Raw genomic sequence first — 27,380 nt, 5'->3', positions numbered from 1 at the left:
ATATGTCTGTTACAGATACATTGTTACCAAAGGTAAGTAAGTTATTCATCTGAAAGAGACTATTAGTTATGGATTCCTTACCTTAGAATAGATACCCCGGCAATACCAACCCCGGAGGTGGGTCTGCGAACTAAGTTCACACCAGGAAGACCAGGAGAACAGACAGGACGAAAAAGCCGTCTCTCCAGACTTGGCTGTCCGGGCATTAATGCTTAGTAAATGTGTGCAGGGATGCCCACCTGGCTGCCTGGCAGATGTCAACCAGCGGAACCCCATGTACCAAAGCAGTAGTAGCTGCCATCTCCCTGGTAGAGTGGTCGCGCAGTCCTACTGAGCTCCGCCTCTCCCATATGGCCGCCCCATCCTAGGAGTTACGCATCCGTCACTACAGTGAACTCCGGTTGGGGAAAGGAGAGAGATCTGCAGTTGACCCAATCTTGGTTCGTGAGCCACCACTGCAACTGACATCGGAAAGATTCCCCGGTATTGCGCCCACTGGAACTTCAGGTCCCACTGCAGAGACCATATTTGCCATCTGCCATGATACACCTGCACGATGCAGGAGGCCATGAGGCCCAGCAGCCTCAGGGTCATTCTCACCAAAATCCGGGATAGAGGCTGAAACTTCGGTATCATAGCCCGTACTCGCTGTTCGGGAGGATCGACCGGAAACTGCGCTGTGTCCAGAACCGCTACAATAAAAAGGAGCTTCTGGGAGGGAATCAGGTGCAACTTCAGCATGCTAACTGTGAACTACAGCGACTGCAGGAGGTCCGTCGTAGTCTGGAGGTGGGAGACGACAGCCTGGGGCGAGCCCGCCATCAACAGCCAGTCAGCAAAATTAGGGAAGACTGGAACCCCTGATCTGCGCAGATAAGCTGCGACCACCGCCATCGCTTTCGTGAACACCCGAGGGGCGCTTGTAAGGCCAAAAGGGAGCCCGGTAAACTGAAAATGCTTGTGGCCTACCGTGAACTGTAGGTAACGCCGATGGGCACGTCCTGCAAGTCCAACGCTACCATCCAGTCTCCAGGGTCGAGGGCAGACAAAACCTGAGCCAAGGTTAACATCTTAAACTTTTCCTTCCAAAGGAAGCGGTTGACGTCCCTGAGGGCTAAGATAGGATGCAGGCCTTTGTCCTTCTTGGGTACCAAGAAGTAGTGGGAGTAGCAACCACGACCTACTTCTGGCACAGGGACACATTCGATAGCTCCCTTGGACGAGAGAGCCGTAACTTCCTGGCGGAGAAGGGCCAAATGATCCTCCGACATGCGATGGAGTGTTGGTGGCATGGGGGACGGGTAGTCTCGAAGGGGAAGGTGTCGCCCCATCGGACTATCTGCAATACCCACCAATCCGATGACATGTTGTGCCAGTGGGGGAGGTGATGGCAGATCCTGCCGCCCACTGGCAACTGGTGGCCCTGGAACGTCGGACTAGGACGGTTTGGAGGCTGCTGCAGGGGTTGGCTTTGGTGGACTGGCCCGCCCGCTGGCCCCCGACCCACGACGCTGGGTCCCACACCCCCGACACACAGAAGCTGGGTAGCTTGCGTAGCTCTGTGGCTCTGGGTGGAACGTGGTGGGGCACCCCTTCCATAGTCGCGAAAGGCAGACTGCAAGGGGAGAGAAGATTTTGAGAGGCTCTAGGATCTGGCGGTAGCCCTAGAATCCTTTAAACGCTCGAGCGCATTATCTGCTTTGTCACCAAACAGGCGACAGCCATCAAAGGGCATGTCCAAAAGGGTAGATTGGACATCCCCAGTGAAACCTGATGTTCTCAGCCAGGTGTAGCGCCTCAGGGCTACCGATATGGAAACCGTTCTACCCAGCGAGTATGCGATATCCAGCCCACACTGGATGGTGAACTCGCTGCATCTCAATCCTCAGCAACTGCGCAGGTAAGCACAGCCTGGGCCTTCTCCGGGCACTGCGAGAGCACTTGCACAACCATATCCCACACCGTGTGTGTGTAATGGCACAAGAGACATGCGGTGTTCACTGATCGCAGTCTTAAGCTGGCGGAAGAAAACATATTCTTCCCAAGATGGTCCATCTTCTTGGATTCCCTATCTGGGGGAGCAGTAGGGAATGTGCCCTTTGAGGATGAGGCTTGAACCACCAAGCTCTCAGGGTTAGGGTGTTGGGAGAGGAAAACTGGTTAGCCCGGGGCTAGGCGGTGGCGTCGGGCAATCATCCTGCCCACAGGAGCCCCTGTGCTGGGCTTGGACCAAGTGCCCAGAAGGATGTCAGTGAGGGCCTCATTAAAAGGCAGCAGGGGATCCGAAGAGGCTGCTGCCGGCTGAAGCACCTCAGTCAGGAGGTAAGTCCTGACAGCCACTGTAGGAAGCTCGAGGCCCAAGGCCTCAGCCGCCCTACGCAGCACCACAGCTTAGGAGGCTTCCTCCCCTGTAGCCAAGGTAGGGGGGAGAACGCATACCAAGGTCTGGGGAGGTATCCAGACCACTGGCATCACCCAACTCCTCTCGCCAGTCCGGCTCCTCAAGTTGGTCTGCTAGAGGGTCAATAGACCCCTCCCAGTCCTCTTCATCCTCCTCTGGCTGCCACTCAGGGCGGTAGGGAACGCCAGGGATGAACAGCGGTACAAAAGTACCCTCCAGCACCGGTACCGGTACCGGCGTCGGTCAGGCACCGTGTCCACGTCAGGGGTTTGGCTCGGGTTGATACTGGTTGGCGGCGCAACCAGCGTCAGGGGCGTCTCCACTGGAATCAGCGCCAGGGAAGGTACTGTGAGGTCCACTGGTACCAATCCAGATCAATACTTGGATCCTTGGGGACCCTGCGGAGCCGGGGCTGGAGCCGCCGGCATCGAAGGGCTTGGGCCCCCAGCCCAGTCCGTCTGGCTCAAAGGCGTGCCTGCGGAGTCAGGCTGTCAAAGATGCTGTGCAGTGCTTCCTAAAATTGGCGAAGCTGGGTAGGGGACACACCGGCTTAGTGATAGGAAGGGAAGCGCGGAGTCGTCCCAGCGGGCTCCGAGGCAGGAGCCGGAGAGCGACGACGCTCCGGGTCCCGCGTCGCATCAGCCCACGGACTGGGAGAAGGCGACGAGCGACAGTGCTTCTTCGCCTTCTTTTTGTGCTTCAACTTACCAGAGGAGTGCAAAGACTTCGAAGAGGAATGGTGATGACTCTGCAACCGGCCCCGAGACCTTTCTATTGACGGGGACCTCGAGCAGCACGGAGCGTACTGCCGGGTCTCCAAAAGATTTCGGTGACCGACATCAACTTGTGACAGGAGTAACAGGGCTTGAAGCCGGTCCGACGATGGGACATCCCTCGTGCTACCATGAGTCAAAGACTCAAAAAAGACGTTGACAAAAGTAGAAAAAGGATTCAGTCAAAAAGTGACTAAGGGGCACGCTCCCTCTGCATCTGTGCTGGCTGGCCCGGAAAAAGAAAGAACTGATGTCAGCGTGCAGGGGCGGCGTCTAAGTAGACACCGCAACGCCATCCCGGCAACCACGACGACGGACGCAGAGTCGATTTCCACCACCCACCGACGTGCAGGGGTACTGCTAAGAAACAATTCTCCAGATGCAGTTTGACGACTCGGGGTAATTCTAAGGTAAGGAATCTATAACTAATAGTCTCTTTCAGATAATAAAAACCAATATTGCTTGGTGGATCATTTTGCTTTATCCCGGATAATTGGAAGGAAGCGGTATTAAACCTATGTATAAAAAAGTTAAGTATTTCCTACCTGGAAGCTATGGGCAAATAAACCTGCTAGACATGAGGGGGAAAGTCTTTAAAAAAAATCTTCTGGGGATGTTGAAAGAATGGGCAGAAGCAAATTCAGCAATCCCACTAGAGCAAGGAGGTGTTAAAGGGGGGAGCTCGAGAACTGACCATTGCTTTAGCTTGTGGGCATTAGACAGGAAATCAAAAGAGCAATCTGTTGGATTATACTGCGTTCCTATGCTTTTGTCTGATTGGGCCTTGCTATGGGAGGCTTTAAGAAGTTATGAAATTCCAGAGGGTCTACTCCTGATTTTCCAAGAACTACATAGAGATAATTGGGCCCAGGTGGAACTAGATCTCGAGGGATCTCTTTCAAGGAGAATAGACATAAGATTTGGACTGAGATAAGGGTGTGTGATAGCTTCCATTTTCGTTTTCTTTACTTTTGACTGATTTACCAAAACACTTAACCATCCGAATAGCTTCACCCCAAAATGAACGGTAGGCATGTAAATTGCCTCTTATATGCAGACGATCTATTAATTCCAAATCCGACAGAAATCAGCCTACAGCGGAAGCTAGACATCTTTTCGGATTATTACAGGATGAAAACATTAATAATCAATATGGAAAAGACTGAAAAGTGCTTCCAATTGGGAAGAAGAGGATAAGTTGGGTTGGGCTATAAATAATGTTAAAATAGAGATAGTTAGTAAATATAAATATTTAGGGACATGGTTCTCAAAACATTTGTTGTGGAAGGAACATATTGCATCTCTGGAGGCCAAGGCACTCATCTGTAGAGGGGCTTATGAAATTTGATAACCAGTATGGTGGTGCCTCTCTAGGACCGGTGATGGCAGCCTATCAGGGAATTATATGGCTGCAGTTCCAGTATGGTGCTCAGGTGGTCTGCATCAGTATGAATTAAAACGGAGACCTTGAAGAGGTTAGGTGCTTAAAAAGATTGCTCTCTCTTCCTCCATCTACTATGGTCCAAGCTGTTAGATAGAAACTGGTCTGACAGGATGGACTCACTTAGCATATGCAGAGACAATGAAATTCTGGACAAGAATAGATAATGAGGAGATCCTCAAAATCTCTTCACTATGCAAAAATTAAATTGTGAGAAGCGAGTTAACTTGGGCAAGAGCTGTCAGAGGTAGGATCCTCAAGTGTTACCTGAAATCAAAAATAGAATATGAGATAGATTGAGCATGCATGAGTAAAATACAAGCTCGGAAGAGCAACTAAACAGGTATCTAGAGAAGAGATTTATATCATCTAAGGAAGTAAATATCAATATCCCCCTCCGGATCAAATTGTGGGCAGAGGAGGAGCCATTTCCTTACTGTAGAAAATACCTAATGTACGGCTATGACGATGTTTATATTTAGATGCGAGGTAAACCAGGTTTTAAAGTTTGATGCGCACAGTTACACAAGGATAAAACTACAAATGTGGCCTTAATACGTAGAGAGAGCTAAAACATATTTTTGTGGATTGTTTATGGTTTTTAGTTCAACAAACATTTTTATTAAAACCAGTTTTCCAAAAATATGATATTAGGGACAGGGGGCAAGCAGTTAATCTACTTTTGGATATGCGACTCCTTGATGTAACCTGTGCTTTGGGGCAATTTTTACTGTCTGTGGATGAAGTTTAACAAAATATCCGATCATTTACTGGTGTGATGAATTGTGATATCAGGTTTTAACTGTGGGTTTGACCCGATTTTAGTTATTAGTTTGTCATGTTTGTAAATGGGTTTTATTGTGCTTATGTTTAAAGACTAAGGTCTATGACTATACAGCCTCAGCTACCTACTAACCTTCCTACATATATAAGGTCTCTTGTAGACTTTGAAGGCATGCCTACTACCCTTTATTCAAAACCTCTTCTTGTGCTTATACTAAATTCAAAGGCTATTCCACAATCAGTTAAGTCCCAAAATGAAGGACACAACAAAACCTAGAAACAATAAATGTCTGAACATTACATTCTAGTATATGGTCACGGAAATTACTTCAACAATAGTAACAGTTCCTGTCGCAACACTTCACTAGCTTCGATCAGAGCATGCAGTCTTATGGGATCTACCTGATAGTCACAGCTCCTATTACCAGATCGGAGTTCCTCTGCAATACGAATGTTCCTTTTCCTACACTTAGAGGTATGGCAACTGGCATTACAGACTACATCTTGTCCATGAAGATGTCACTGTTAACTACAAAATCTTGCAGTTCTCCTGGCAACATAAAACCAATCCATGCATCAAAGTGGTAAAACCATTACAAATCACCTCTGCACATGTATCTGCAAACATCCATCCTACATACAATCCACTCATCTCCATACTAAAGTCCCATGGCAGTCTCTGAGGATTTCAGCCATCAAACAGGATATTTAGAGCATAGCTCAATCCTTTTCTGGGTATTCACACATCTAGAGGGTTCATAAAAGCAGATTATCAAACTACAATTTTTTAAAAACAGAATCAAACAATCATTATTAAATTGAGGAAAGAATAATTTAGCCCTCGGATTGATTCAAAGGTTGGGGAAAAACATAAATTACAACAGTTTGCATCACAAGTGGAACAGAATGAAGCAGTAGGCCCCAGGAGTCCTGAACTAGCAGCAGATAACATCTACAGGTATTAGCTTATCAGTCTTAAATGGTGTGGCTTTGTCGCAGTTCAGCCTTTCAGGAGTTTGATTTTAATCTTGTGCTCCAGTCTGTTCACTCCCTTCGAACATACATGGTGGTTATTGATGGTTCAGCCCTGATGCCTCGGGCCACATTCCAAACTTCTTGATGTCAACATGTGCGATTTTGCTCTACCTTTTTGAATATACACCGATGTACGCAGAGCACTAAGAATGCGGACATATCTCTCACAATAGAATAAGTACACACCCTTTCTCCACCCAATTAAGACATGACAAGTTATGGAATTTACACCCACTAATACCCACACCTTTCCTCCAAAGTAGGTGGCTGTATAAATGATACCTATGCATTTCAGAGAAAATTTGCAAACATACTGAGTGAAGCCGCTCACTTCTGCAAGTCTTTTGTGCTTTATTCATGACTAATACATTATCTGTACAGTCAAAATCTGCTCCAGATTTTGCTCACCTCAGAGTCTCATCTCTGAGGCTTGATGTCATTAGTTCATCTTCTTTTCCAGCAGTTGGTGGCATGGGGTGAAGAGGGCAGTAATACTATTTTGACGTCTTGCTTCTGGGACCCCTCAGCAAACTAAATGATGGGGCCTCCGAGCAGAATGTGACACTGGCCCCTTGATATTCAGATATTTACGGGCCCTATACTGAAAGGGAGGCCTCCATGGCAGGGGCCCACATTACGCTCTTGTTACTATGGTTTGCTGTACTGTGACTGTACTTCAACGCAGTATAACATTCTATTTCTCGGGAGGAGCCAAGATGGCGACCGGGACGGCAGCGTAGACTCCCGGCTCCGTGAACCTCCGCATCCCGCACGGATATCCTGCATGAGATCCTCAGCCTGCGCTACGCGCTCGTATTTGTGAATGAGAGTGGCAACCGACCGTGTGACTCCGAAGTTTCTGGCGGCGGTACCGCCGGAGAAATGTGCCTTTGAAATTTGCGGCCCGTGCAGCCCTGGAGCCAGGACCTCGAGTGGACGCCTTGGCCGGGTGGCAGTTCAACAACAGCGGCCTGTGGTGACTGGGTGGAGTCGGACCACCGGAGCGGTGCACACCTCGGCCTACATTTCGCCGTGGTCGTTCCTACCGCTAAGCGTAGCGGACCGAGTGCATGCCCGGGGTGGCAATTCTGAGATTCTCCGGTGATTGCCCCTGCCTTTGACGGTGAGCTGCCCGGACGCCGCCCGTAACTCGCCCTGATTCTTGCGGGCTGCTCCCGGATTTTCGCGGGCGCTGGTCCGTGGTGGGGACGACTGTTGCCCGTGACCACACAACGGATAATTTTTGCCTGCCCCCGGAACCCTGTTTCCAGCGGCGTGGACCTTGAGGCGCTTGTCCCTGGGTCCCGGTCCCAATACGGGTCGGGCCTACCCGGCGGCCATCTTGTTATGATGAAGCCTACCATCCTGTCCACCGGGTCACAGCAGGATTGGGAGTGTGTGACTTTTGGGAGTGTGGCGGAGCGATCGCAGAGAGCTGTGCTGGGGTACGGCGACCTCCTCGAGGCTCTCGGTGCCCTTCATTCCACCTTGGTTCATGGCATCGGGGTCTTGGGGAGTAAGCTCGATGGTGTGGCATCAGCGTCGGGACAGTTGCGGCTTGCCTGTCCTCAGGTACACAGGGACTTCCCACACTGCACACAGGAGGACAATGTCGCGGCCACCCCTGAGATCAGTGAACAGCTGGAAACTCCGGACAGTATGCTTCCGTGTGATCGGCTGGCTGTGGGTCTGATCTGTTCCGGAGGTATTGGACCTGAGTGGGAGGTGGTGGCCTCATCCCGTGCACGGCCTCCGGCGACCCAGGGAAAATTCAAGCAACAGTTGTCTACTTTGGCTGATTCCGCCTTCCTGGACCTTGTGTGCAGCGCAGATCCTGGGGCAACACTGGGAAAGATGTCCCTCCCTGATGCGGACTGTGTTTGTACTCAGAGACTTCCACCCCACCTGTGTGCGTCGCGTCCCGGTTTCTTTTGGACACTCCTTTACCTTGTGACATGGCGCTGGGTCGAGGGGTATGCATGGGCAGATTTGCAAAGAGTGGTCAAGGATAAGGCTGATCCTTCAGGGGTGGTCCTCTAGTAGACGGGCGGGCTCAGGGGTTGCGTGCTCTCATGGCATAGCTATCAGTATAATTGGTGCATAATGCTCCCCATCTTTCTGTGACATGGTCGATTTTGTGCTGCTTACTGTTTGCCTTGGGGAAAACTTACCGTGCGGGAGGGAGAAGCCGGGGGCATGTTTTGAAGGCCCTCCTCCAGTTTATTAATACTCTCTCTACCCCCCCGTCTGGTGGGGTTCTTTTCTTACTCCCTTTTCTCTGTTCTTCTATATTTCGGGTCTGGTTCCAGGGCGACAGGCACACTGCTGGGGGGGGGGCCGTACTCATCTGCAGAGGTGCAGGGTGGGGGGTTGGGGAAGGGGATTCTTTAGTCTTTACCTCTTTTTTTCCATGGCCTCCTTTTTCTTCTCTGATTCTTCTTTGTTTTTCTTTTCTGGGATCAGCGTGGTACAACTCCTTCGTTGTGAATCACTGCTTTTTCATGTGTGCCACAATTTCCGGGGTGTTTCCTGGGCTTTAGGGCATGGGACTGCAGGCGCAACTGGTCATGATACTTCTCTGCACCCTGCACTTCCTGTTTTAGCGCCATTGACTCGATAGATTACCGTTTATTGTTTACGTTTGTTTTTCTGCCTGCCATTTTTCGCTGCTGGGAAATTGTTTGGCACCTGATCCTTTCGTCTTTTCCCTATTATAAAATGAAAGCCTTCTTCATCCTGGTGTCCTACTTGCGCCATTCACTGGCCGAGAATATATTAGCATGGAGATTCTGCTCCCCGAAGTTCTGCCTGTGTCAACATTGGATCTCTGTTGCTTTGACTGCTTAGCGGCCGGCCCCGGGGGGTTGTAGGCCCATACTTGTTATTGGTTGAAATGCTAATAAAGGTTTTTCAAAAAAAAAAAAAAAAAACATTCTATTTCTCTTACCTCCTGGCTCAATTAGCTCTACCTCTGCTTCCGTGATGGGTAAGTTCAGTGCCTATTAGGTGCAGAAATGGGTATTCGAACTTGCTCGAGATAAGTGGCTAAATGTGGATGTACCAATGAGGCAGATGATGGACCTGGCCCTCTCTTCAGTGTCATTCCCAAAGTTTTTGCCTTTGTCCCTACACTTTTTGCATAGTTCGTTTTTGTTGGCTTTAGGAAAGGGCACTTTACCATTGCTAAGCAGTGCTAAAGTGCTTGTGATCCTTCCCTAAAACATGGTCAAATTGGCATATTCCCAATTGGCATATTTAATGTACCTGCAAGTCCCTTGCCATATACCCAGGGCCTGCAGCACTTATAATGGCACCCACCAAAGTAGCCCTTCAAAACATTTCCCAGGTCTGCCACTGCAGCCTGAATGCAGTTCTAATTTGGCATGTCGACTTAGCATTTTAACTGCCTTGCCAGGCCTTAAACTCTCCTTTTATTACATATAAGTCACGCCTAAGGTAGGTCCAAGGTAGCCCATAAGACAGGGTGCTGTGTTATTAAAAGGTTGGATGTGTACTTAGTGTACTTTTAATTTTACATGTCGTGGTAGTAAACAACTCCTAAATTTGTTTTCACAACTGTGAGGCCTACCGCTCCCCCATACGATAACATTGGGGATCCTTATTACATTTAATAAGCTGTAATTTCCAATTGGGAGTTGAAGCTATTCCATGTTTGTTGTCTTTGGAATTGTGGTGAAAACCCCTGTTTTTAATGGTAAAGTCTGTTTTTTTATTACAATTTTATAAATGTCACTTTTAGAAAGTTTTCATTTTTCTGCCCGTAGCCTTTTTGTGCCTGCAGCTGGCCTGGGTCATAAGACTGGGTGTAACTTACAGTTAGATTTTGGGAATTCCTCACAGACAGTCATACAACAGAGGGTGGCGAGCAGACACAGAACATGACGCATAATACACCACACACTGATGTTACCATCCTCACCCTGAATGTTAGGGGGCTTCACACTCCACGCAAACGATATGCGGTGTATTCCTACGCAAAGCGTCACAGCACCCCGCTAGTCTTTTTACAAGAGACGCATCTCATTGCAAAGGAGGTTGGGAAACTGCAATTGAAATGGAGGGGTCTCATGTGTGTCACAACCTATTCTGCGTATGCACGTGGGGCGCTGGGCTGGGTGCGACCGGGAACTCCCTTCCAGGAGCTTCGGAGAGTAGTCGACAAAGAAGGTAGATATGCGCTACTGGAGGGTCTGCTAGATGGACAGGTAGTACTTCTTGGTAGCATTTACGCCCCTAATGTTGACGAAGACAAGTTTTGGGACCATCTCACAGGGGTCCTTGGCCCATTTGCTTCTATACCCTGGGTCCTGGGAGGAGACTATAATTGCTCACTTGACTTGAACCTTGACCGGTCGCACCCGCCTCCACTGCATTCCCCGGCGCATAAGCAAACTGATAGATTCCGGGCTTGGATTTCACATTGGTCGCTCACTGATGCCTGGCGGATGCGCCACCCCCTGGTCCGCTTGTATTCCTTTCATTCCATCCCACATAACTTGCGCGTCCGACTTGACCGCTTCTTATGCACGGCGACTATCTTGCCCAAGATCACCCACACAGACTACCTGGGCAGGGTCATATCCGATCATGATGCTCACATTCTCCAGTTACACTGGCGGCCCCCACACCCACCGGTCCCCACGTGGCGCTTACCGCGGGACTGTCTATCAGACCAGATCTTTCGTCACGATCAGGAAGGTAGCATCCAAGACTATTTCACACGCAATTCAGGAACAGCATCATCTAGGTTAGTGGAATGGGATGCGTTTAAGGTGGTGGCCCGGGGAGAGTGCTTGAAGCAAATAACGGGTGTTAAGCGCGTACTAGAACAGGCCCTCACCACCGCGGAACACCGCCTGGCGACCCTCACCAAACGGGACGCTACGTCCGAAGAAGAGACGCGGCGTATAGCCGAAGCAAAAACGGCCTATCAAACGGCCTCCGCGGATCTGCGAAGGTACAACTTCCGATCATATGCTACACGGATGCATAGAGAGAGGGACAAGACGGGCACTCTACAGGCAAGACACGGAAGTCAAGCCCATCACCGAGATACTGGACCCTGGGGGGGTGTTAGTGCGTTCCCAAGCGGAGATCCTGGGGGCTTTCCGCGACTACTATGCCGAGACATATAGCGACCCCACCTCTACCCCGCAAGAGGTAGTGGATCGCTTTCTCGATCCTTTACCTCTCCCAACAATCACGAGGACAGAGAAGGAGGCCTTAGACGCCGTAATAGCCTCGGCGGATGTGACACGGGCCCTGCGTGCCCTGGCCCGAAATAAGGCTCCGGGGCTGGATGGGTTCCCCCTAGAATATTACACGACATTTTCGGTGCACCTAGTCCCTCGATTAGTGGAGGTGTTTGCGGCGGCGCTGAAGAAGGGAGAACTGCCGAAATCCATGCGAGAATCCGTAATAGTGACGTTCCTGAAACCACATAGGGACCCACAGCGAATGGCCTCCTACCGTCCAATATCGCTATTGTCAGCCGATTGCAAACTCTTCGGGAAGACATTGGCGGATAGATATGTCCAAATTATATGCTCTCTGGTTCACCCGGATCAGTGCGGATTTATACCCGGCAGATGTACGTCCCAGAACATACGTCGAGTCTTCCACATTCAGGATCAGGTACGGGGGATATACCCTCGAGCGGCCTGTCTCATCTTAGATCTTGAGAAGGCCTTCGATTCCCTCACATGGCAGTTTCTGTTCTCGGTGCTGCAGCGAGTAGGCATTGGGCCCACCCTCCTAGCCTATATGCGCTTACTGTACACCGGACTGACCTCGCGGGTGCGCCTAGGCCGATACATATCGACGGAGTTTGCGGTTCAGAGGGGCACGCGACAGGGCTGCCCGCTGTCCCCTCTGCTTTTTGCCCTGGCGGTGGAGCCTCTGGCCATACGACTCCGGCGGGAAGGGGAGAGCTGGGGCATCCCGATAGCAGGCACGGTGCATAGTGTTTCCTTATACGCGGATGACCTGCTGATCTATGTGCGGGACATCACGGACGATCTGACACCCCTCTGGGAAACTTTGAAGGAATTTACTGCGGCCTCTGGACTACGGGTGAATTGGGATAAATCCACAATTTATCCGCTGCATCCGGAACTCCCTCCGCAGGAGGTTCACATAGGAGCTCAGCGAGTGCCTTGGAGCACGGAGGCCCCCCGATACCTTGGTATTCTTCTCTACCACTCCTCCACAGATATGTTCGAGGGTAACCATTGCAGGGCACTGGCGAGTATTAGGGCTACGATCGGATTTTGGAAGAGCCTTCCATTGGCTCCAATTGGGAGAGTGGCGTTGGCCAAAATAATCATGGTTCCGAGATTGCTGTATTTCTTTACCAACCTGCCCGTAATCCCGCCCAGAACCTTTTTCCGGGACCTAGACTCCCTTCTTAGTGCGCTCATTTGGGGGTCCGCCAGACACAGAATAGCCCTGACAAAACTACAACTGCCCACCACGCAGGGTGGCTTGGGAGCCCCATCATTCGAAGCCTACTTCTTGGCAGCACAACTGCAATGGCTGTCTCATTGGACAGCAGACAGGTATAATGTGGAAACTCATACCATCGCAGGACAGGTATCGGTTCCGGAGATCCGTCGCTTGCTCCTCCCTGGCACACACCCAAAGCCCACGTACCCTTTACAGGTGTTGGTCGCGCGTAAGTGCATGTTGCGGATACACCGCATGTCCCCGGGGACCCCGTTGTACTCCCCTCTACTCACTCTGGTAGGATGGCCCAATCGGGAACACTACTACACAAATAGCGCGCTTCGCACATGGACGAGGTGTGGCTTAACGGAGGCGGCGTCCCTTTTCGAGGACGGGCAACTAAGACCGTTCCTTAGTTTGGTGGAGGAGTACGAGCTCCCCCCAGGACAATTCCTGCTTCACCGCCAACTCCTAGATAGCTACCGACCGCATCAGGACCTAAGTAAAGGGGAACCACACACACACCCAGTGCTCCACACGATCCTACACATGGGAGCAGGACGCCATCTAACTACATGGCTTTATAAAGCCATACGAGAATTGACTAATAAACCATTGGAGACCCTCCGGGCCACCTGGGAGGCGGAGATCGGGCGGGTGCTCCATGAGGGGGAGTGGGAGAGAGCTTTGAGATAGAAGGTCTCCAGAAACGCACGTTTTAAAAACATCCAATATTACATCCTACACAGGGCCTATCTAACACCTGCACGCCTCCAACGATTCTACCCTGACACTCCGTTCCTATGCCCCAGATGTCATGAGCAAAATGCAGACTTCCGGCATATGTTTTGGAGCTGCTCCATCATTCAAATCTTCTGGCACCACATTCACACTGCTTTGGGTACCCTCACTGGGCTAACTTGCATGAACACTTGGGAGGCCAGTGCCATAGGCATCTTTCGCGTAAGTAAGCAGCACAAGGTGCAGACTCGCTTCCTCTCCTTAGCGGTGCTCTTGGCCAAACGCAGCATAGCCATGCATTGGCGGTCCCCCACCGGTCCTCCGGTGGCGGCGTGGGTGGGAGCTGCGCACAAATGGGCGGCGGAGGAGACACTACGGGAGGAGGAGGTGAAAGGGACCCGCAAGCATCCTATATCAATGGAATGGGCCATGTTATTGTACCAGTTTGGGCAACTCTCCCCGGGGGCGGACCTACCAGACGACGCATCTACACAACTAATCCAGAGTACACAGTTACAGGCCCTGCCCACCTGATTCCGTAGACTCCCAACCACGCGAGCTCTAGACAAAGCCCTAGCTTCAGGCACACTATTACGATTCTCGGTCGCACCGACTAGGATAGGCAAACCTAAGTATCAGAGGTGCCTCACCATCACGACGCTACATTCCCTCACTAGTGTAATTGGACATATTCTTCCATATCCATTCCCTAGTTTATGCCTATGTTAAACCCCAGTTCCTTTGCCATATATGGAACCCGAGATCGCAGGATATGAACGTCACAATATCTGTATGCATTGTTTATGCTTCCTGGTGACGAATCATCAATCAGTACAGTTGTTAAGTACCATTGCAGGATGTATGATCGGATACGACCACTTGAAGAATATGAATGGTGTACAATGTATGAAATATGAAAATGGCAATAAAAATAAGTTAAAAAAAAAAAAGACAGTCATACAACAGAGGGATTAGGTATGCCTTAATGGTCCATCCGCTGCCAGGATGGGGTTGGGGCGGAGCTATGCACAGCCCCGCTTATAACTGAATAGCATGTGCTCTGTGCCTTCATACAAAGGGCTTAATGACCTCACATTGTCACTGCATCCAACGGGGAGTCAGGAAATTCCATGCATTATAAAGCCTCTGACTAGAAACTTCGCCCACCAATCGGAACCAGCGCACCAGGGTATACAACTCTGGGACATAAAAGGCTCCCAAACAACCTGCACCAGCACCTGGATTCAGCTGAAGTGACCCGGTCCATAGCTATCAGATAGCCCAAGTCGGTGCTCACGCTCAGGTCAACCAACAACCCAATTTCTCACAGCAGGCGAGGTTAGAATGGGGCCCTCTGGCACCAGATAAACAGTTTTGATCTCTTGTTGTCTGGAGATCCATGAGTGCAACCTCTTCTGTGACTGACTGTGTGACGATAATAGATGAGAGCTCTTCAATTAGTGATGTAACTTCCCCATTGTCTCAATAGGTTCTTCGAACTGTGACAGTGCTTCACTCATCCTCCTCAGTGTCTGGCACAAACTCTTCTAAATATACCATCTACTGCATAACTAAAGCTCTATTTGGGTTACATGGCACTTTAATAGCCTCTATCCCACTTCCAACATGTAGTGCCTGGTGCTATTTTGTTCTAATGTAAAGGCAGGTAGGACATATTGTCAGGAGAATTTTAACTGGCTTTCCTTACATCAAGAATATTCTGCTTGGAATGCAACTCTATTACAATTACAGCAATTATATTCTCTTATTTCCATAGCTATGCACCTGCTGCAACTATGCCCTTGTGAGCATAATCATTTTTCAAGGTGGTTGCCATTAACTAGCTAAGTCCACCGTTCTAGTGAGTTGCCAACAAGAGTGCAGCAAATTGGCAGCAAAGTAACATCGTAATGAGCGTACTGTGGTGGCAGGGAACAACAGCTTAATTTGCAAAATAAGAAGTGCTGGGGCCCAAAGTTTTGTTCAGAGGTCTGTTTGGCGCTACTGAAGTACAAGTCAGCATTGTCTTGGTTCCATCTCATGCCAACACCAGACATTTCTTTCCTCTTTGTCTTAGTCTTGCGGGCTCTTTCTCACCCCTGTCTTTTCACATTGTTAATGTTTTTCCCTCTTTCTCTCTCTCTTTCTTTCCCTCTTTTGCATTTTCCCTTTCCTGCAGCAGATCAAAGTTTGTTAAGGAAATTTAGTGCCAGCTCTCAAAAATGAATGCCAGTGGGCACCACCTGCAACCGCCTCGAAAATAAGCACTGCACGGTACACTTGTTTCGCGTCAGGCACACCCAACGGCTGCACTTGTGACTTAGAAAAACAAGCATCAAAATTGAAGTGAAGTAAAAGCTTCTGTTGAGCAAGTCACCACTCAAAACAAAAATGTGAAACATATGTATGGATCTAATTTTGGAGGGTCCTGGCTATGTATAATTCCCTATTACATATAGCCAAAGTGTTACCCACCGCACCAGCCTAGATATGGCTTTGGCCAAAAAGCATGTGGCTCAACAAACTCAAGGGACTAACCATCCTCTATGGATGCCCCTCGGGTTTTGTCCTTTCTGTGAGGCTAGGGACCCTTTGGCACTAGGGTACTTTCCTTCAGATGCAGATATCAGGTGTCAGTCATCCAAGGTAGAATTAATGAGGAAGCAGCCCTGCAAGCTGCCCCATAGAAATCATCCAAGAGTGCCGTTCTGCGCACCAACAGTGGCTTACCACCCCCGAATCATCATTAAATCCTATAAGACTTTTGAAGTTCGCGTACGCTCATATGCTCATATGATCAGCCAGTCAAATGACAATTCTGCACTCAGTCATCCAGAAATCCATCATCTTTACAGCTCTTTAACATCCCTCCTTCCTAGGGGAGAAAATGTCCGCCTTCTCCCCAAACATGTAGCTTACCAGGTGCTTAGCTAATAGTGCATCTGCTGCAGTCCTCTAACTTCCATTCCTACCTTCACACATACTGTCGAGAAAGCAGATCTACAATATTATTAAACAAGCATGTGCAATGCAATCAGTCTCAAATGTGTTAAAGTTAGAGCTGTTGGCGTTGAAAATGTCAATGTTTTATACTTTTGTGTTTTTTTATTTGTAGTGGAGTGATTATATTTGCATAGCGCTATTGCCATTCGTATGACCTTGTGGTACTTGAGAACCAAAAAATGGGAAATCGGTTTTGAGGGAGGGAGACGAGAGTAATATATCGCCTGAACAAAGGAAAGTTAGAACATCCTGGAAAAAGCAAACACTGATAGGGAATGCAACATTGAGTAAAGCATGTGAAATGTAAGCAGGAACAACACAGAAGCAGCGCAAAAGATAAAGCGCTGCGCAATACCTCTAGGAATATTGCACTTCCCCACCCACGGGGGAGCCGTCCGAAGATGAAAGCGAGGTCTTCCTAAGCAGGCAGTGGGTCCGGGAATAGTGTAAAATCGTCTGCTTTTGTTTTGGTGGTTGGAGGGAAGGCACCCTACAGGGAGATGACGCACCGAAGCGGCAAGTAAAAGGTAAAGCAAAGAGCTTATAAAATGGCCGCCCTGCTGAGAGTTAAAGTATGTTCCAATTTTATTTAAAAAATGGAGGTGGGCGAGCCGTGTCGTGTAGAAGAAAAGAAAGGCACATACTTCGAGATAAATATCGGCATGCCATGGTGCAACATTTATGCAAGCAGAACAACGTAGATGCATCGCCGACACTGCAAGTAAAAGATAAAGTGCAGCACAGTACCTCCAGGAATGTTGCACTTTCACACCAGCGGCAGGTTGCCAAACGACGAAGGAACGGTCTCCCTAAGCAGGTAGTAGGTCCGGGAGGAGCTCAAAATAGGCAGTCTGTTTTTTTGAGCGATAGGAGGGAGGGCACCCCACAGGCAGATGCAGTGCCGAAAGTGCAAATAAAATATATAAAACAAGCTCTGCGCTGAGAGTTATAGCGTGTTTCAAGTTATTAAAAAAATGGAGGTGGTCGAGCCGCGCCATGCATAACAAAAGAAAGAACACGGCCGCCATACTCCAAGATTAAGCTCGGCATGCCATGCTGCAACAAAAACAAACTAGTAATAAAGAACACGCTTGCAAGAGCTGTGGTGCTGAAGAAAAAAGCGCAGCTGCCATGCTAAAACTTGATGGCTGCTGTGTTTCAGAAATAACACATGCTGCGAACTAAATCGCTTGTAACTACGAACTGAAGCGATTGTAACAAATGTTATCTCCTGTGCAGCGCGGCGGTGCAGTTAAACCCCAGGGCGGGTTGCGGAAGCAGGAGAGCGTGTTGTGCCTGCAACAGCAGCTTGGACAAAGTTCGACCCAGACGGGTGCGCAATTAGGTAAGCGTCATGGTGGGTCTTCTTTAGGACGAGCAGCCAACAAGGTTGACAGCCAATTTAAAAAACAATTAAACAATCCCGGTGCAAGGAAGGTGTTTAAAGGATTCCGAACATGCAGTAATGTTCAGGGTGCCTCTAGTAGCTAAATTAATTAACTGAGAGCGTTAGAATGGTAGTACACGGACTTACCATTTACCATTCAAGAGAGACCACCTTGGAGGTTGAAGTCTCAGAGGGCTAATTCAGAAGGTGGAGACCCAGACCATCAAATTGGATTAAAGCTTGTGGTTTAGTGTTGCGCTTCTCAATTAAATGGCACATCGGAGTCTTCTGTAAATTTCTTTCAGTTTGGTTGCGCAACGGTTGTGCCTGATCCTACTTTTCACAGAACGATCTCTCTTCATGATCTAGAGAATGGTAAGTTCATGCACTACCATTCGTACGCCCTCAGTCAATTAATTTAGCTACTAGAGGCACCCTGAACATTACTGCATGTTTGGAATCCTTTAAACACCTTCCTCGCACTGGGAGTGTTTAATTGTTTTTGGGATTGGCTGTCTCCATTGTTGTCTGCTGGTCCTGAAGAAGACCCGTCATGACGCTTACCTAATTGTGGACCCGTCTGGGTCGAAATGTTGACATACTTACCGGTCCATGTCCATTAGATCTTCCAGTCCCAAGAATCAATAAGCCTACCCAGCCTGTACCTGTGACACTTTGCCTATAACTAAATTGGACAGACCCCATTTTTTCCCTTTAGTTGCCTTTTGTATATTGTGTATATAACGGTTTGTGACATATCATTTATATATAAACTACACCCAGTCACTCGTGTCGCCTTGTCATTTTACCTACTCAATTTTATGTCAATGATGTCATTTGATGATTTTTGAAGTATGACAGCCATATATGATTATATGCTTCATAGAGAAAAAAAGTAAAAAATGTACTTTTCTGTCAAATATCGTGTGTCGTTTGTGTTCCACTCGGAAGTCTACAAAGAAATTCATGACATTTATTATCGTTTGTATGATTAATACTTCATGAGCTTAAAAGCAATTGCTTTACCCGACAGAACCATTTGTAGTTTGTTACATATTCTAAATACAACATATCTCGAAGTGACAGCGCAAGCGCTGCCTAGGCGAGATCTAAAAAAGAATCAAATCTGAGCATTCTACAAAGAATTCAGTATTGAACAAACGAGTTAGAGCTAGTCGGTCTCAAGATTTGAGAGCCACGACTCACTAACAAAACAAATAAAATCCTCAAAGATATTTTCAATGACATAGTACAATTTACAAGATGTTACAGCAATATTGTGTTTCACTTGAGCTGGCAGGTTCTGAACATACCATCTCTATCCATTTATTAGAAATAAAGTCATGACGGTTCTTACCTAATTCGTAAAGATAGTCATTGTCTTCTACGAATGTAATGAAGTGCAAATCTACTTTGTCATCGATATGTGGAGCCTGAAGGAAAAGATGAAAGGAATGGTTAAAGTACATGAACATCAACAGGCAAAAGTAACTGCATCTGAAAACACTGCTGAGGACAAACGGTAGTCTCACCCAACACAATGTATACTACAACATACAATGCAAGAGATGACTGCAGAAAATCCAACAAATTCCCCAAAACAGTACATTTTCAAACTTCCAACAAATTAGAACAAATCCACTGTGTGCCCACTAACAGTGGAGTTCAAAGCGTCAGAAAAAACAAATAAATTAATACAGATTACATTTCTCAAACATTAAGCACCCTTCGAGGAGTACACTGATGGAGCTTTAAGAGACAGATGGTCTTTTACAACACTTTTTAATGGTTTTCTGACATACATCAAAGGAGTCTTGCAGACCTAGATATCAATATCATTACACAGACATTTTCCATTGCTACCTATCTCTAAATTTGAAGAGACAAACATGACCCCTGGAAGTATACCCATTTGCCACAGTGATGATGGCACTTGGATGAAGCAGCCAGAACTCTTGCAGGTACTAAGTGGCGTCTTCATTCACTTACTCTCAGGGACATACATGTCCCATCAGGAGCAGAACCCTTCCATGCTCAGCCTTCTGCAGCCACTGCATTGTCACCTTGTGCACCCATACCAGTCACTTCATAGCGTATTTGACCACAGAAGTAGCTAACATGAATGAACACAATATATTACACACCTCCCTCCATAAGAGGACTCATACCATCACAAAATACCATAGAACACACAGCAGAAAAAGAGGTTAGAAATGTTGCTACATAGCACAGCGCTAAAAGAAACCACATCTTCCGCCTGCTAGAATACTAGCATTCCAAGATACCACACAACTGCTCCAAGCAAGGTGGTTTTAGCACAACCGAAATCCAAATGAATGTCTACACAAAAGTAAGAGAGAAATTCAGTGTAACACAGAAATACAAAACTGACAAGTGTTTATTCTACACGAGAAATAAACTCAAGCAAAAGACAAATTATGAAGATAACTCTCTGAATGACTTGCCATGAATCAAATGTGTCCCACACAAAACGGAGCAACTGTAGTCCACACATTGGATCCCTGAGCATGCGCATGTGGAAGACAGAAGTTCACACTATGAGCATGCTGCTCATCTATTCAGGCACAAATTAAAGAACTAATGTGGTAAAACCCCACCATCTAAGATGACTCTCCCCACTACACGATAAAGAATGGTTCACAGCACTAGAACACCACAAAAAAGTGTCACGCAATCAGGGATTCAAAAATATCCAATTCAGCATACATCACACATATTTTACACCGGCGCGGCTCAAGCGCTACTTTCCGACGACACAGTTTGACTGTCCTCGTTGCCGCGCGCCTGACACCACATTCATCCATATGTTATGGACATGCTCCACACTACAAGCCTTTTGGGCGAGACTGCACGCCACACTGTTGATGGTCACGGACCTGACAGGACTTACCACTTGGAAGGCTAGTGCCCTAGGAATATTTAAACGACACAAACAGAGAAAGGTGGAGACCAGATTTGCAATACTAGCCATACTCCTTGCAGAGCGAAGCATTACCATGCATTGGCGAGCGCAAGACGGTCCCCCAATAGCTGCATGGGCGGGGGCGGTCAAGAAATGGGGCTCTGCTGAGGAGGACACCATCAGACAGGAGGAAGCGTGCAGCACACGGCAAAACCCCATATCCATGGAGTGGTCGATGCTCCTCCACAGCTTACACAAGCACAAGACACCCCCACAGACACCCCCACAGACACCCCCACAGACACCCCACAGGCCACCCAGGCAGCGCCTGGCCCAGGCATGTCTCAAACCCCACAAGGACCCCCTGAGCGAGGCCACCCCCCTACTGCCCAGAGTGGAACGCTACATATGCCCTAATGAGGAGTTACCTCTTGATGATATCAGACCTGCGAAGAGCAATGCCCTTATCTCCTGCCCCGTCTCCCTGAGTTCTGTCTGCGCAGTTAGGTTACAAAAACGGATTGTTCCTTTCCACCATCATACATGGACAGCAAGGGTACAACACTTACACCTGAAAACTAGACACTCCCAAATGTTACCGGACATTCCCGAACAGACACAACTAAGCATACCCTATGTGAGAAGACCGGAACTTCTCGGTAGACTAAGTAATCCGCCATATTAATGTGGACAATGAATGTTATGCAATGATTAAAGCTCTCGACTGAAGTATGCCTTGTATGGTAATGGTAAAATCCAATAAAAAGGTTTACAAAATAATCTAAGATGACCCTCTCTGCAGTTACCAATAGAATGTATGTCACTGTGAGCTGCATGTGGACAACGTGGTAAGCCTTAGACAATGCCTTTTTTAATTTAACAATTTTGTTTAATGCATTTTAAGTTATTAACAACAGGACATTGGCTAAAATAATAACATGTGCAACAGGTTTCCATTTTACATACGCTAATTATGTCTATTCTAACTATGATAGTGAGCGGTGAATCCTACCTATGAATAGAGACATTTGCCAGTTTAAATATTGATTGCAACTAGGCTTAAACTTCTACCACTGTTGAAGGTTAGAAGATCATTATATGGCTACAACTACGTGAAATCAGATGTAGATTTTGAAATAACATCGTAGTACATAATTTATTCAAATATAATTGATTTCATAAACTAAAGGAATATGCTACTTACCAGTATGCATCTGTTCTTGGCATGTAGAGCTGCAGATCTATACACTGTGCATAGATCGCCATCTGGTGTTGGGCCCGGATGTTTGCAGTTTGTTTTTCCTCTTGGAAAGTCTTTGGGAGTCACGAGGTCGGTGACTCCTCCTCTGGTTAGTATTGCGCATGGGCTTTGGCTCCATCCTCAGATTGTTTTTCGCCAGCAGGGAAAGATAGAGCGTAGTAGTAACAGTAAAGAAACCCATGTGTATTGTATCTAAATAAGATAAGACTGGAACGGATACAGGTAGCCGGGGAGGCGGGTGGGCGTGTATAGATCTGCAGCTCTACATGCCAAGAACAGATGCATACTGGTAAGTAGCATATTCCGTTCGAGGCATATGAGCTGCAGATTATACACTGTGCATAGATTATATAGCAGTACCCAACCCTAGCGGCGACCACCGGCATCCGTTGCAGTTGTCTGAAACAGTGTTTTTAGTACAGCTTGGCCCACACTAGCTTGTTGCTTGGTTTGCACATCTACACAATAATGTTTTGTGAAGGTGTGTGGTGTTGACCATGTCGCTGCTTTGCAGATGTCATCTAGTGGTATGTTCCCTAGGAAAGCCATAGAAGCCCCTATCTTCCTTGTAGTGTGGGCTTTAGGGGGAACCAATAGCGTCCGTTTTGCTTTGTGGTAGCAAATCTGTATGCATTTTACAATCCACCTAGCTATCCCTGATTTGAAAATAGGGTTGCCTTTGTGTGGTGGGGAGAAGGAAACAAATAGCTGTTTGGTTTTCCTGAAAGGTTGTGTTCTCTGGATGTAGTAAAGTAAAGCCCTTTTAACATCCAGTGTGTGTAAGGCTCTTTCCGCAACTGTTTGGGGTTGCGAGAAAAAGACTGGTAATTCTACCGACTGGTTTAGATGGAAAGGAGAAATGACTTTGGGTAGAAATTTGGGATTGGTGCGGAGTACAACCTTGTTGTGATGCATCTGAAGAAAAGGTTCCTGTATAGTGAGTGCCTGTATTTCACTAACCCGTCTTAGGGAAGTGATGGCCACTAGAAAAGCTGTCTTCCATGTGAGGAATTGCAGCTCGCACTTATGTAATGGTTCGAAAGGGGGTCCCATTAACCGTGTGAGAACTACATTCAAGTTCCAAACAGGTGAGGGTGGCACTCTGGGTGGAATTACTCTTTTGAGACCTTCCATAAAGGCTTTGATGGCAAGTACTTTGAAAAGTGAGAGGTGCTGTCTGTTCTGTAAATAGGCAGCAATGGCAGCAAGGTGTAACCGAATGGAGGTATATGCTAGGTTACACCTTTGTAAATGGAGTAAATAACATATAATGTGTTGTATGGATACATTTAAAGGATTGATCGTGTTATTGTGGCAGTAAATAACAAATCTTTTCCACTTTGCTGCATAGCACGCCCTAGTAGTAGGGCGTCTAGCTTCCCTGATAATGTTCATGCAATCAGGGGGAAGGTTAAGGTATCCAAATTCTAGGAACTCAGGAGCCAGATCGCAAGGTTGAGCTGAACTGGGTCCGGGTGCCTGATCTCTCCATCGTTCTGGGTTAGGAGGCGTGGTGAGAGGCGTAGCTTTTGGTGTGGTACCACTTAAGAGTTCCAGCAGCGTGGTGTACCACGGTTGTCTGGCCCATGTTGGAGCTACCAGGATTAGGGTTAGGGAATGCTGCTGTAGTTTCCGGACCACTAATGGAATTAGTGGGAGAGGTGGAAAGGCGTATGCAAATTTGTTTGACCAGTTCATCCATATCGCATTGCCTTTGGACAATGGGTGTGGATATCTGGCGGTGAAGCTTGGGCATTTTGTGTTTTCGTGGGTGGCGAATAGGTCTATGTGTGGATGCCCCCACTTCTGAAAGAACGGGTGAAGAACCTGTGGATGAAGTTCCCACTCGTGCATCTGCTGTGTCTGTCTGCTTAGCAGATCTGCCACGGTGTTTTGTACTCCTGGGACGTGTTGGGCTAGGAGAAAAATCTTTTGCGGAATTGCCCATCTCCATATGCACTGTGCTAACAGAGAGCTGTGGAGAGTGTGTGCCCCCTTGTTTTTGAATGTAGTACATGGCAGTCATGTTGTCTGTGCGAATGAGGACTGCCTTGCCTGAAATCTGCGCTTGGAAGGATTTTAGGGCGAGGAAGATCGCCAGTAACTCCAGATGGTTTATGTGGAGTAACCTCTGTTGCGGCGTCCATTGCCCTGTGCTGTGAGATGTAACAGATGAGCTTCCCAGCCGGAGAGCAATGCATCTGCCGTTAGGACTATTTGTGGGACCGGGTCCAGGAACGGTCGACCTCTGGAAAGGTTTGTGGTGTTCCACCACTACAGAGAGCGATGGGTGCGACCGTCTACCAACACCAGATCTGTCAGTTGCCCCTGGGCCTGGTTCCACTGGCGCGCCAAACACTCTTGGAGTGGGCACATTTGGAGTCTTGCATGTGGCACTATAAAGATGCAAGAGGCCATCATCCCTATGAGCTACATAAACACTCTTGCTGGGAGAGAGTGTTGGGACAGGAATTTTTGACGCAGCGCCTGTATTTTTGCAATCCTGGCAGGATTGGGATAGGCCATGGCCTTTGAGGTCTATGGTGGCACCGAGATATTGTTTTGTGTGTGATGGTACCAGGTGGGATTTTTGATGGTTCACCGTGAAGCCTAGCTGGTGAAGTAGTTGGACTGTAGCAGCGGTATGGTGCACACACTGTTGGTAGGACGTGGCTTTTAAGAGCCAATCGTCCAGATAGGGGAAGACGTGAATGTGCTGTCTTCTGAGATGTGCGGCCACTATTGCCAGGCACTTGGTGAACACCCTTGGTGCTGTTGTTACCCCGAACGGGAGCACCTTGAACTGGTAGTGGTGTCCGTCTACCATAAACCTGAGGTACTTTCTGTGTGATTGGTGTACTGGGATGTGAAAGTACGCGTCTTTCAAGTCCAGAGTGGTGAGAAAGTCGTTCTGGGAGAGAAGTGGAAATGTGAAAATGGTCCGAATGAATGCAAGTGTTTAGGGGTCTGAGATCAAAGATAGGTCTTAGGGTCAGTCTGTCTTTGGAATCAGAAAGTACCGGGAGTAGACCCCTAAATTTAGTTGATTTATGGGGACCTGCTCTATTGCTCCTTTTTGGAGGAGGGAGACCACCTCTTGTGTCAGTAGCGCAGTATGTTCTTGTGACATAGGGCGGTGCCTGGGTGGAATGTTGGGGGGTGTAGATGTTAGTTCTAGGCAATACCCTGACTGAATAATTTGTGTCACCCATTTGTCTGAGGTGATTGTCTCCCAGACGTGGAGGAAATGTTGTAGTCTGCCTCCGACCGGAGTGGAATGGTCTGGAGGGAGCGGGGGAAAGTCATTGGGTAGGAGGTGTGGCAGAGCGGGCGGTATTTGTTTTGCCTCTGCCCTTATTATTATTGCCTCTGTATCCGCCTCTTTGATAACCTTTTCTAAAGGTAGACTGAGGGGGGGATTTATAGGACGTGGATGCACTGTCCGATGAGTAGCCTCTGCCCGTGCCCCGAAAGGAAGAACGGCAAAAGGACCGCCTGGGAGTCTGTGTTTGTAGGGCTTTCATAGATTTCGCCGTGTCTGTATCTTTTTTCATTTTTTCCAGGGCTTCATCTACTTTAGGACCAAATAGATGATCTTGGTCGAATGGGTGATTTAGTATAGAGGCTTGAACCTCTGGTTTAAACCCTGAAACCCTGGGCCAGGCATGGCGACGGAGGAGGACACTGGTGTTTATAGCCCTGGAGGCTGTATCTGCCGCATCTAGGGCACATCGTATCGAGGTATTAGTTATTGTTTTACCCCCTTGAATAAGTTCATTAGCCCTAGTCTTGTACTTTTCAGGGAGATGGTGCATGATGGTCTCTAGCTCATCATAATGCGCCCTGTCGTATCGCTACATAGAGCCTGCCTTATGGGTGACTTACACGTAATAAAAGGGAAGGTTTGGGCCTGGCAAGGAGGTTAACTTGCCAGGTCGAAATGGCAGTTTAAAACTGCCCACACAGGCTCTGCAATGGCAGGCCTGAGCCATGCTTAAAGGGCTACTGAGAGGGTGACACAATCTGTGCAGCAGCCACCAGACTGTGAGCACAGGTTAATTTGGGGTTTGCTTGTGCCTTACCCTGAATAGGATTGTGGTTAAGTGGCCCAAAATGATTTGCCCAGCATTGTGTAGGTACATACAGCGAATAAGGACCCTCTGATAATGATTTAATAATAAAAATATTCATGCTTTAAGTCTCAGGCTGTTGGCTCATGTATACAGTAATTCTGTACTGTGTGTGCATTCTTAGTTGCTCTAGGGTATTGTTTCTACATTAGCAGTTTCCCTGCCATGAGAACAGTTAATGTTTACAGGGGATCCCTATTTATGCATTTATGTAAAGAAGTAACGTCTATTTCAAAACTGCCAGAATAAAATCAAGGTGACTCAAAACGCCCAAAGTGTTTTCACTCCCTGTTCGTCAGGGCAGTGAAAAACACATTAAGCTCTACAGACTACCACAGCAAAAGAAGCACTTTCTTCTATAGGGGTTTCCAATGGGGGGTTCAATTCTGTCTCAGGTAATGTATCTAAGCCATCTACATTTTGTAAGGCTTTATACGGGTCAGTATCACCATACTGAGAGAGAAGTTGTCCGCCTCCTTATCATCTTCCTCCTCAGGTGGAATGTTTAGAAGGCCCTGGTCCGAATCCGAAACAAATAAGGCCTCAAGCCTTAGGTAATTACTGGCATTGAGGTAGTTGTAATCCTTAGGAATCCTCAAAGACTAGAGGAACGCTTTTGTTATCTCATACTGAGACACAAGCCAAGATCAAGCTGAAGTTTATTCTGGTTCCAAAACTGTTGTCAGATCCAAAACAGGCATCTTTGAAGCAGATACCGGCATGGTGTTCGGCGCAGGTGTCAAGGTATGGGTTGAAGGCATCTCGAGCAAGATGCCCAACAATTTCTGTCTGTGCCAGAGTAGGCCCCGATAGCGGAATCCAACCGAAATAGCTGCATTAAGGCCTCCATTGGCGGGAGGGTCGAAGATAGCCAAGAAAACTGGGGCCGCATTGACTTTCATGCACAAATGTGTTCTGAGTCAGACGACAGGAGCAGAGTCAGGTCCTTCAAGTGTGAGACTTCTCCTAGCAGTGGGAGTGACAGTTTGGCCTGTTACCATAGAAACAGTTCATGGGGGCAAGATGGCCGCCGTAGC

The 27,380-nt window shown here is 47.9% G+C and overlaps 1 protein-coding gene across 2 annotated transcripts in view; it reads right to left on the bottom strand.

The window, feature by feature from the left end:
• UCHL3 (ubiquitin C-terminal hydrolase L3) overlaps positions 1-27,380 on the bottom strand; it is a 397,999-nt gene that overhangs the window by 31,677 nt on the left and 338,942 nt on the right. For both annotated transcript variants that reach the window (XM_085622017.1, XM_085622018.1), the window contains exon 6: positions 19,387-19,462. In XM_085622017.1, coding sequence (XP_085478143.1) covers positions 19,387-19,462 — 76 coding nt within the window. The remainder of the gene's footprint in view (positions 1-19,386; positions 19,463-27,380) is intronic.

The sequence above is a fragment of the Triturus cristatus genome, chromosome 8 (genome assembly GCF_964204655.1).
Source record: "Triturus cristatus chromosome 8, aTriCri1.1, whole genome shotgun sequence".
NCBI classification, from domain to species: Eukaryota; Metazoa; Chordata; class Amphibia; order Caudata; family Salamandridae; genus Triturus; species Triturus cristatus.
This window is presented reverse-complemented; position numbering and strand designations above follow the sequence as displayed.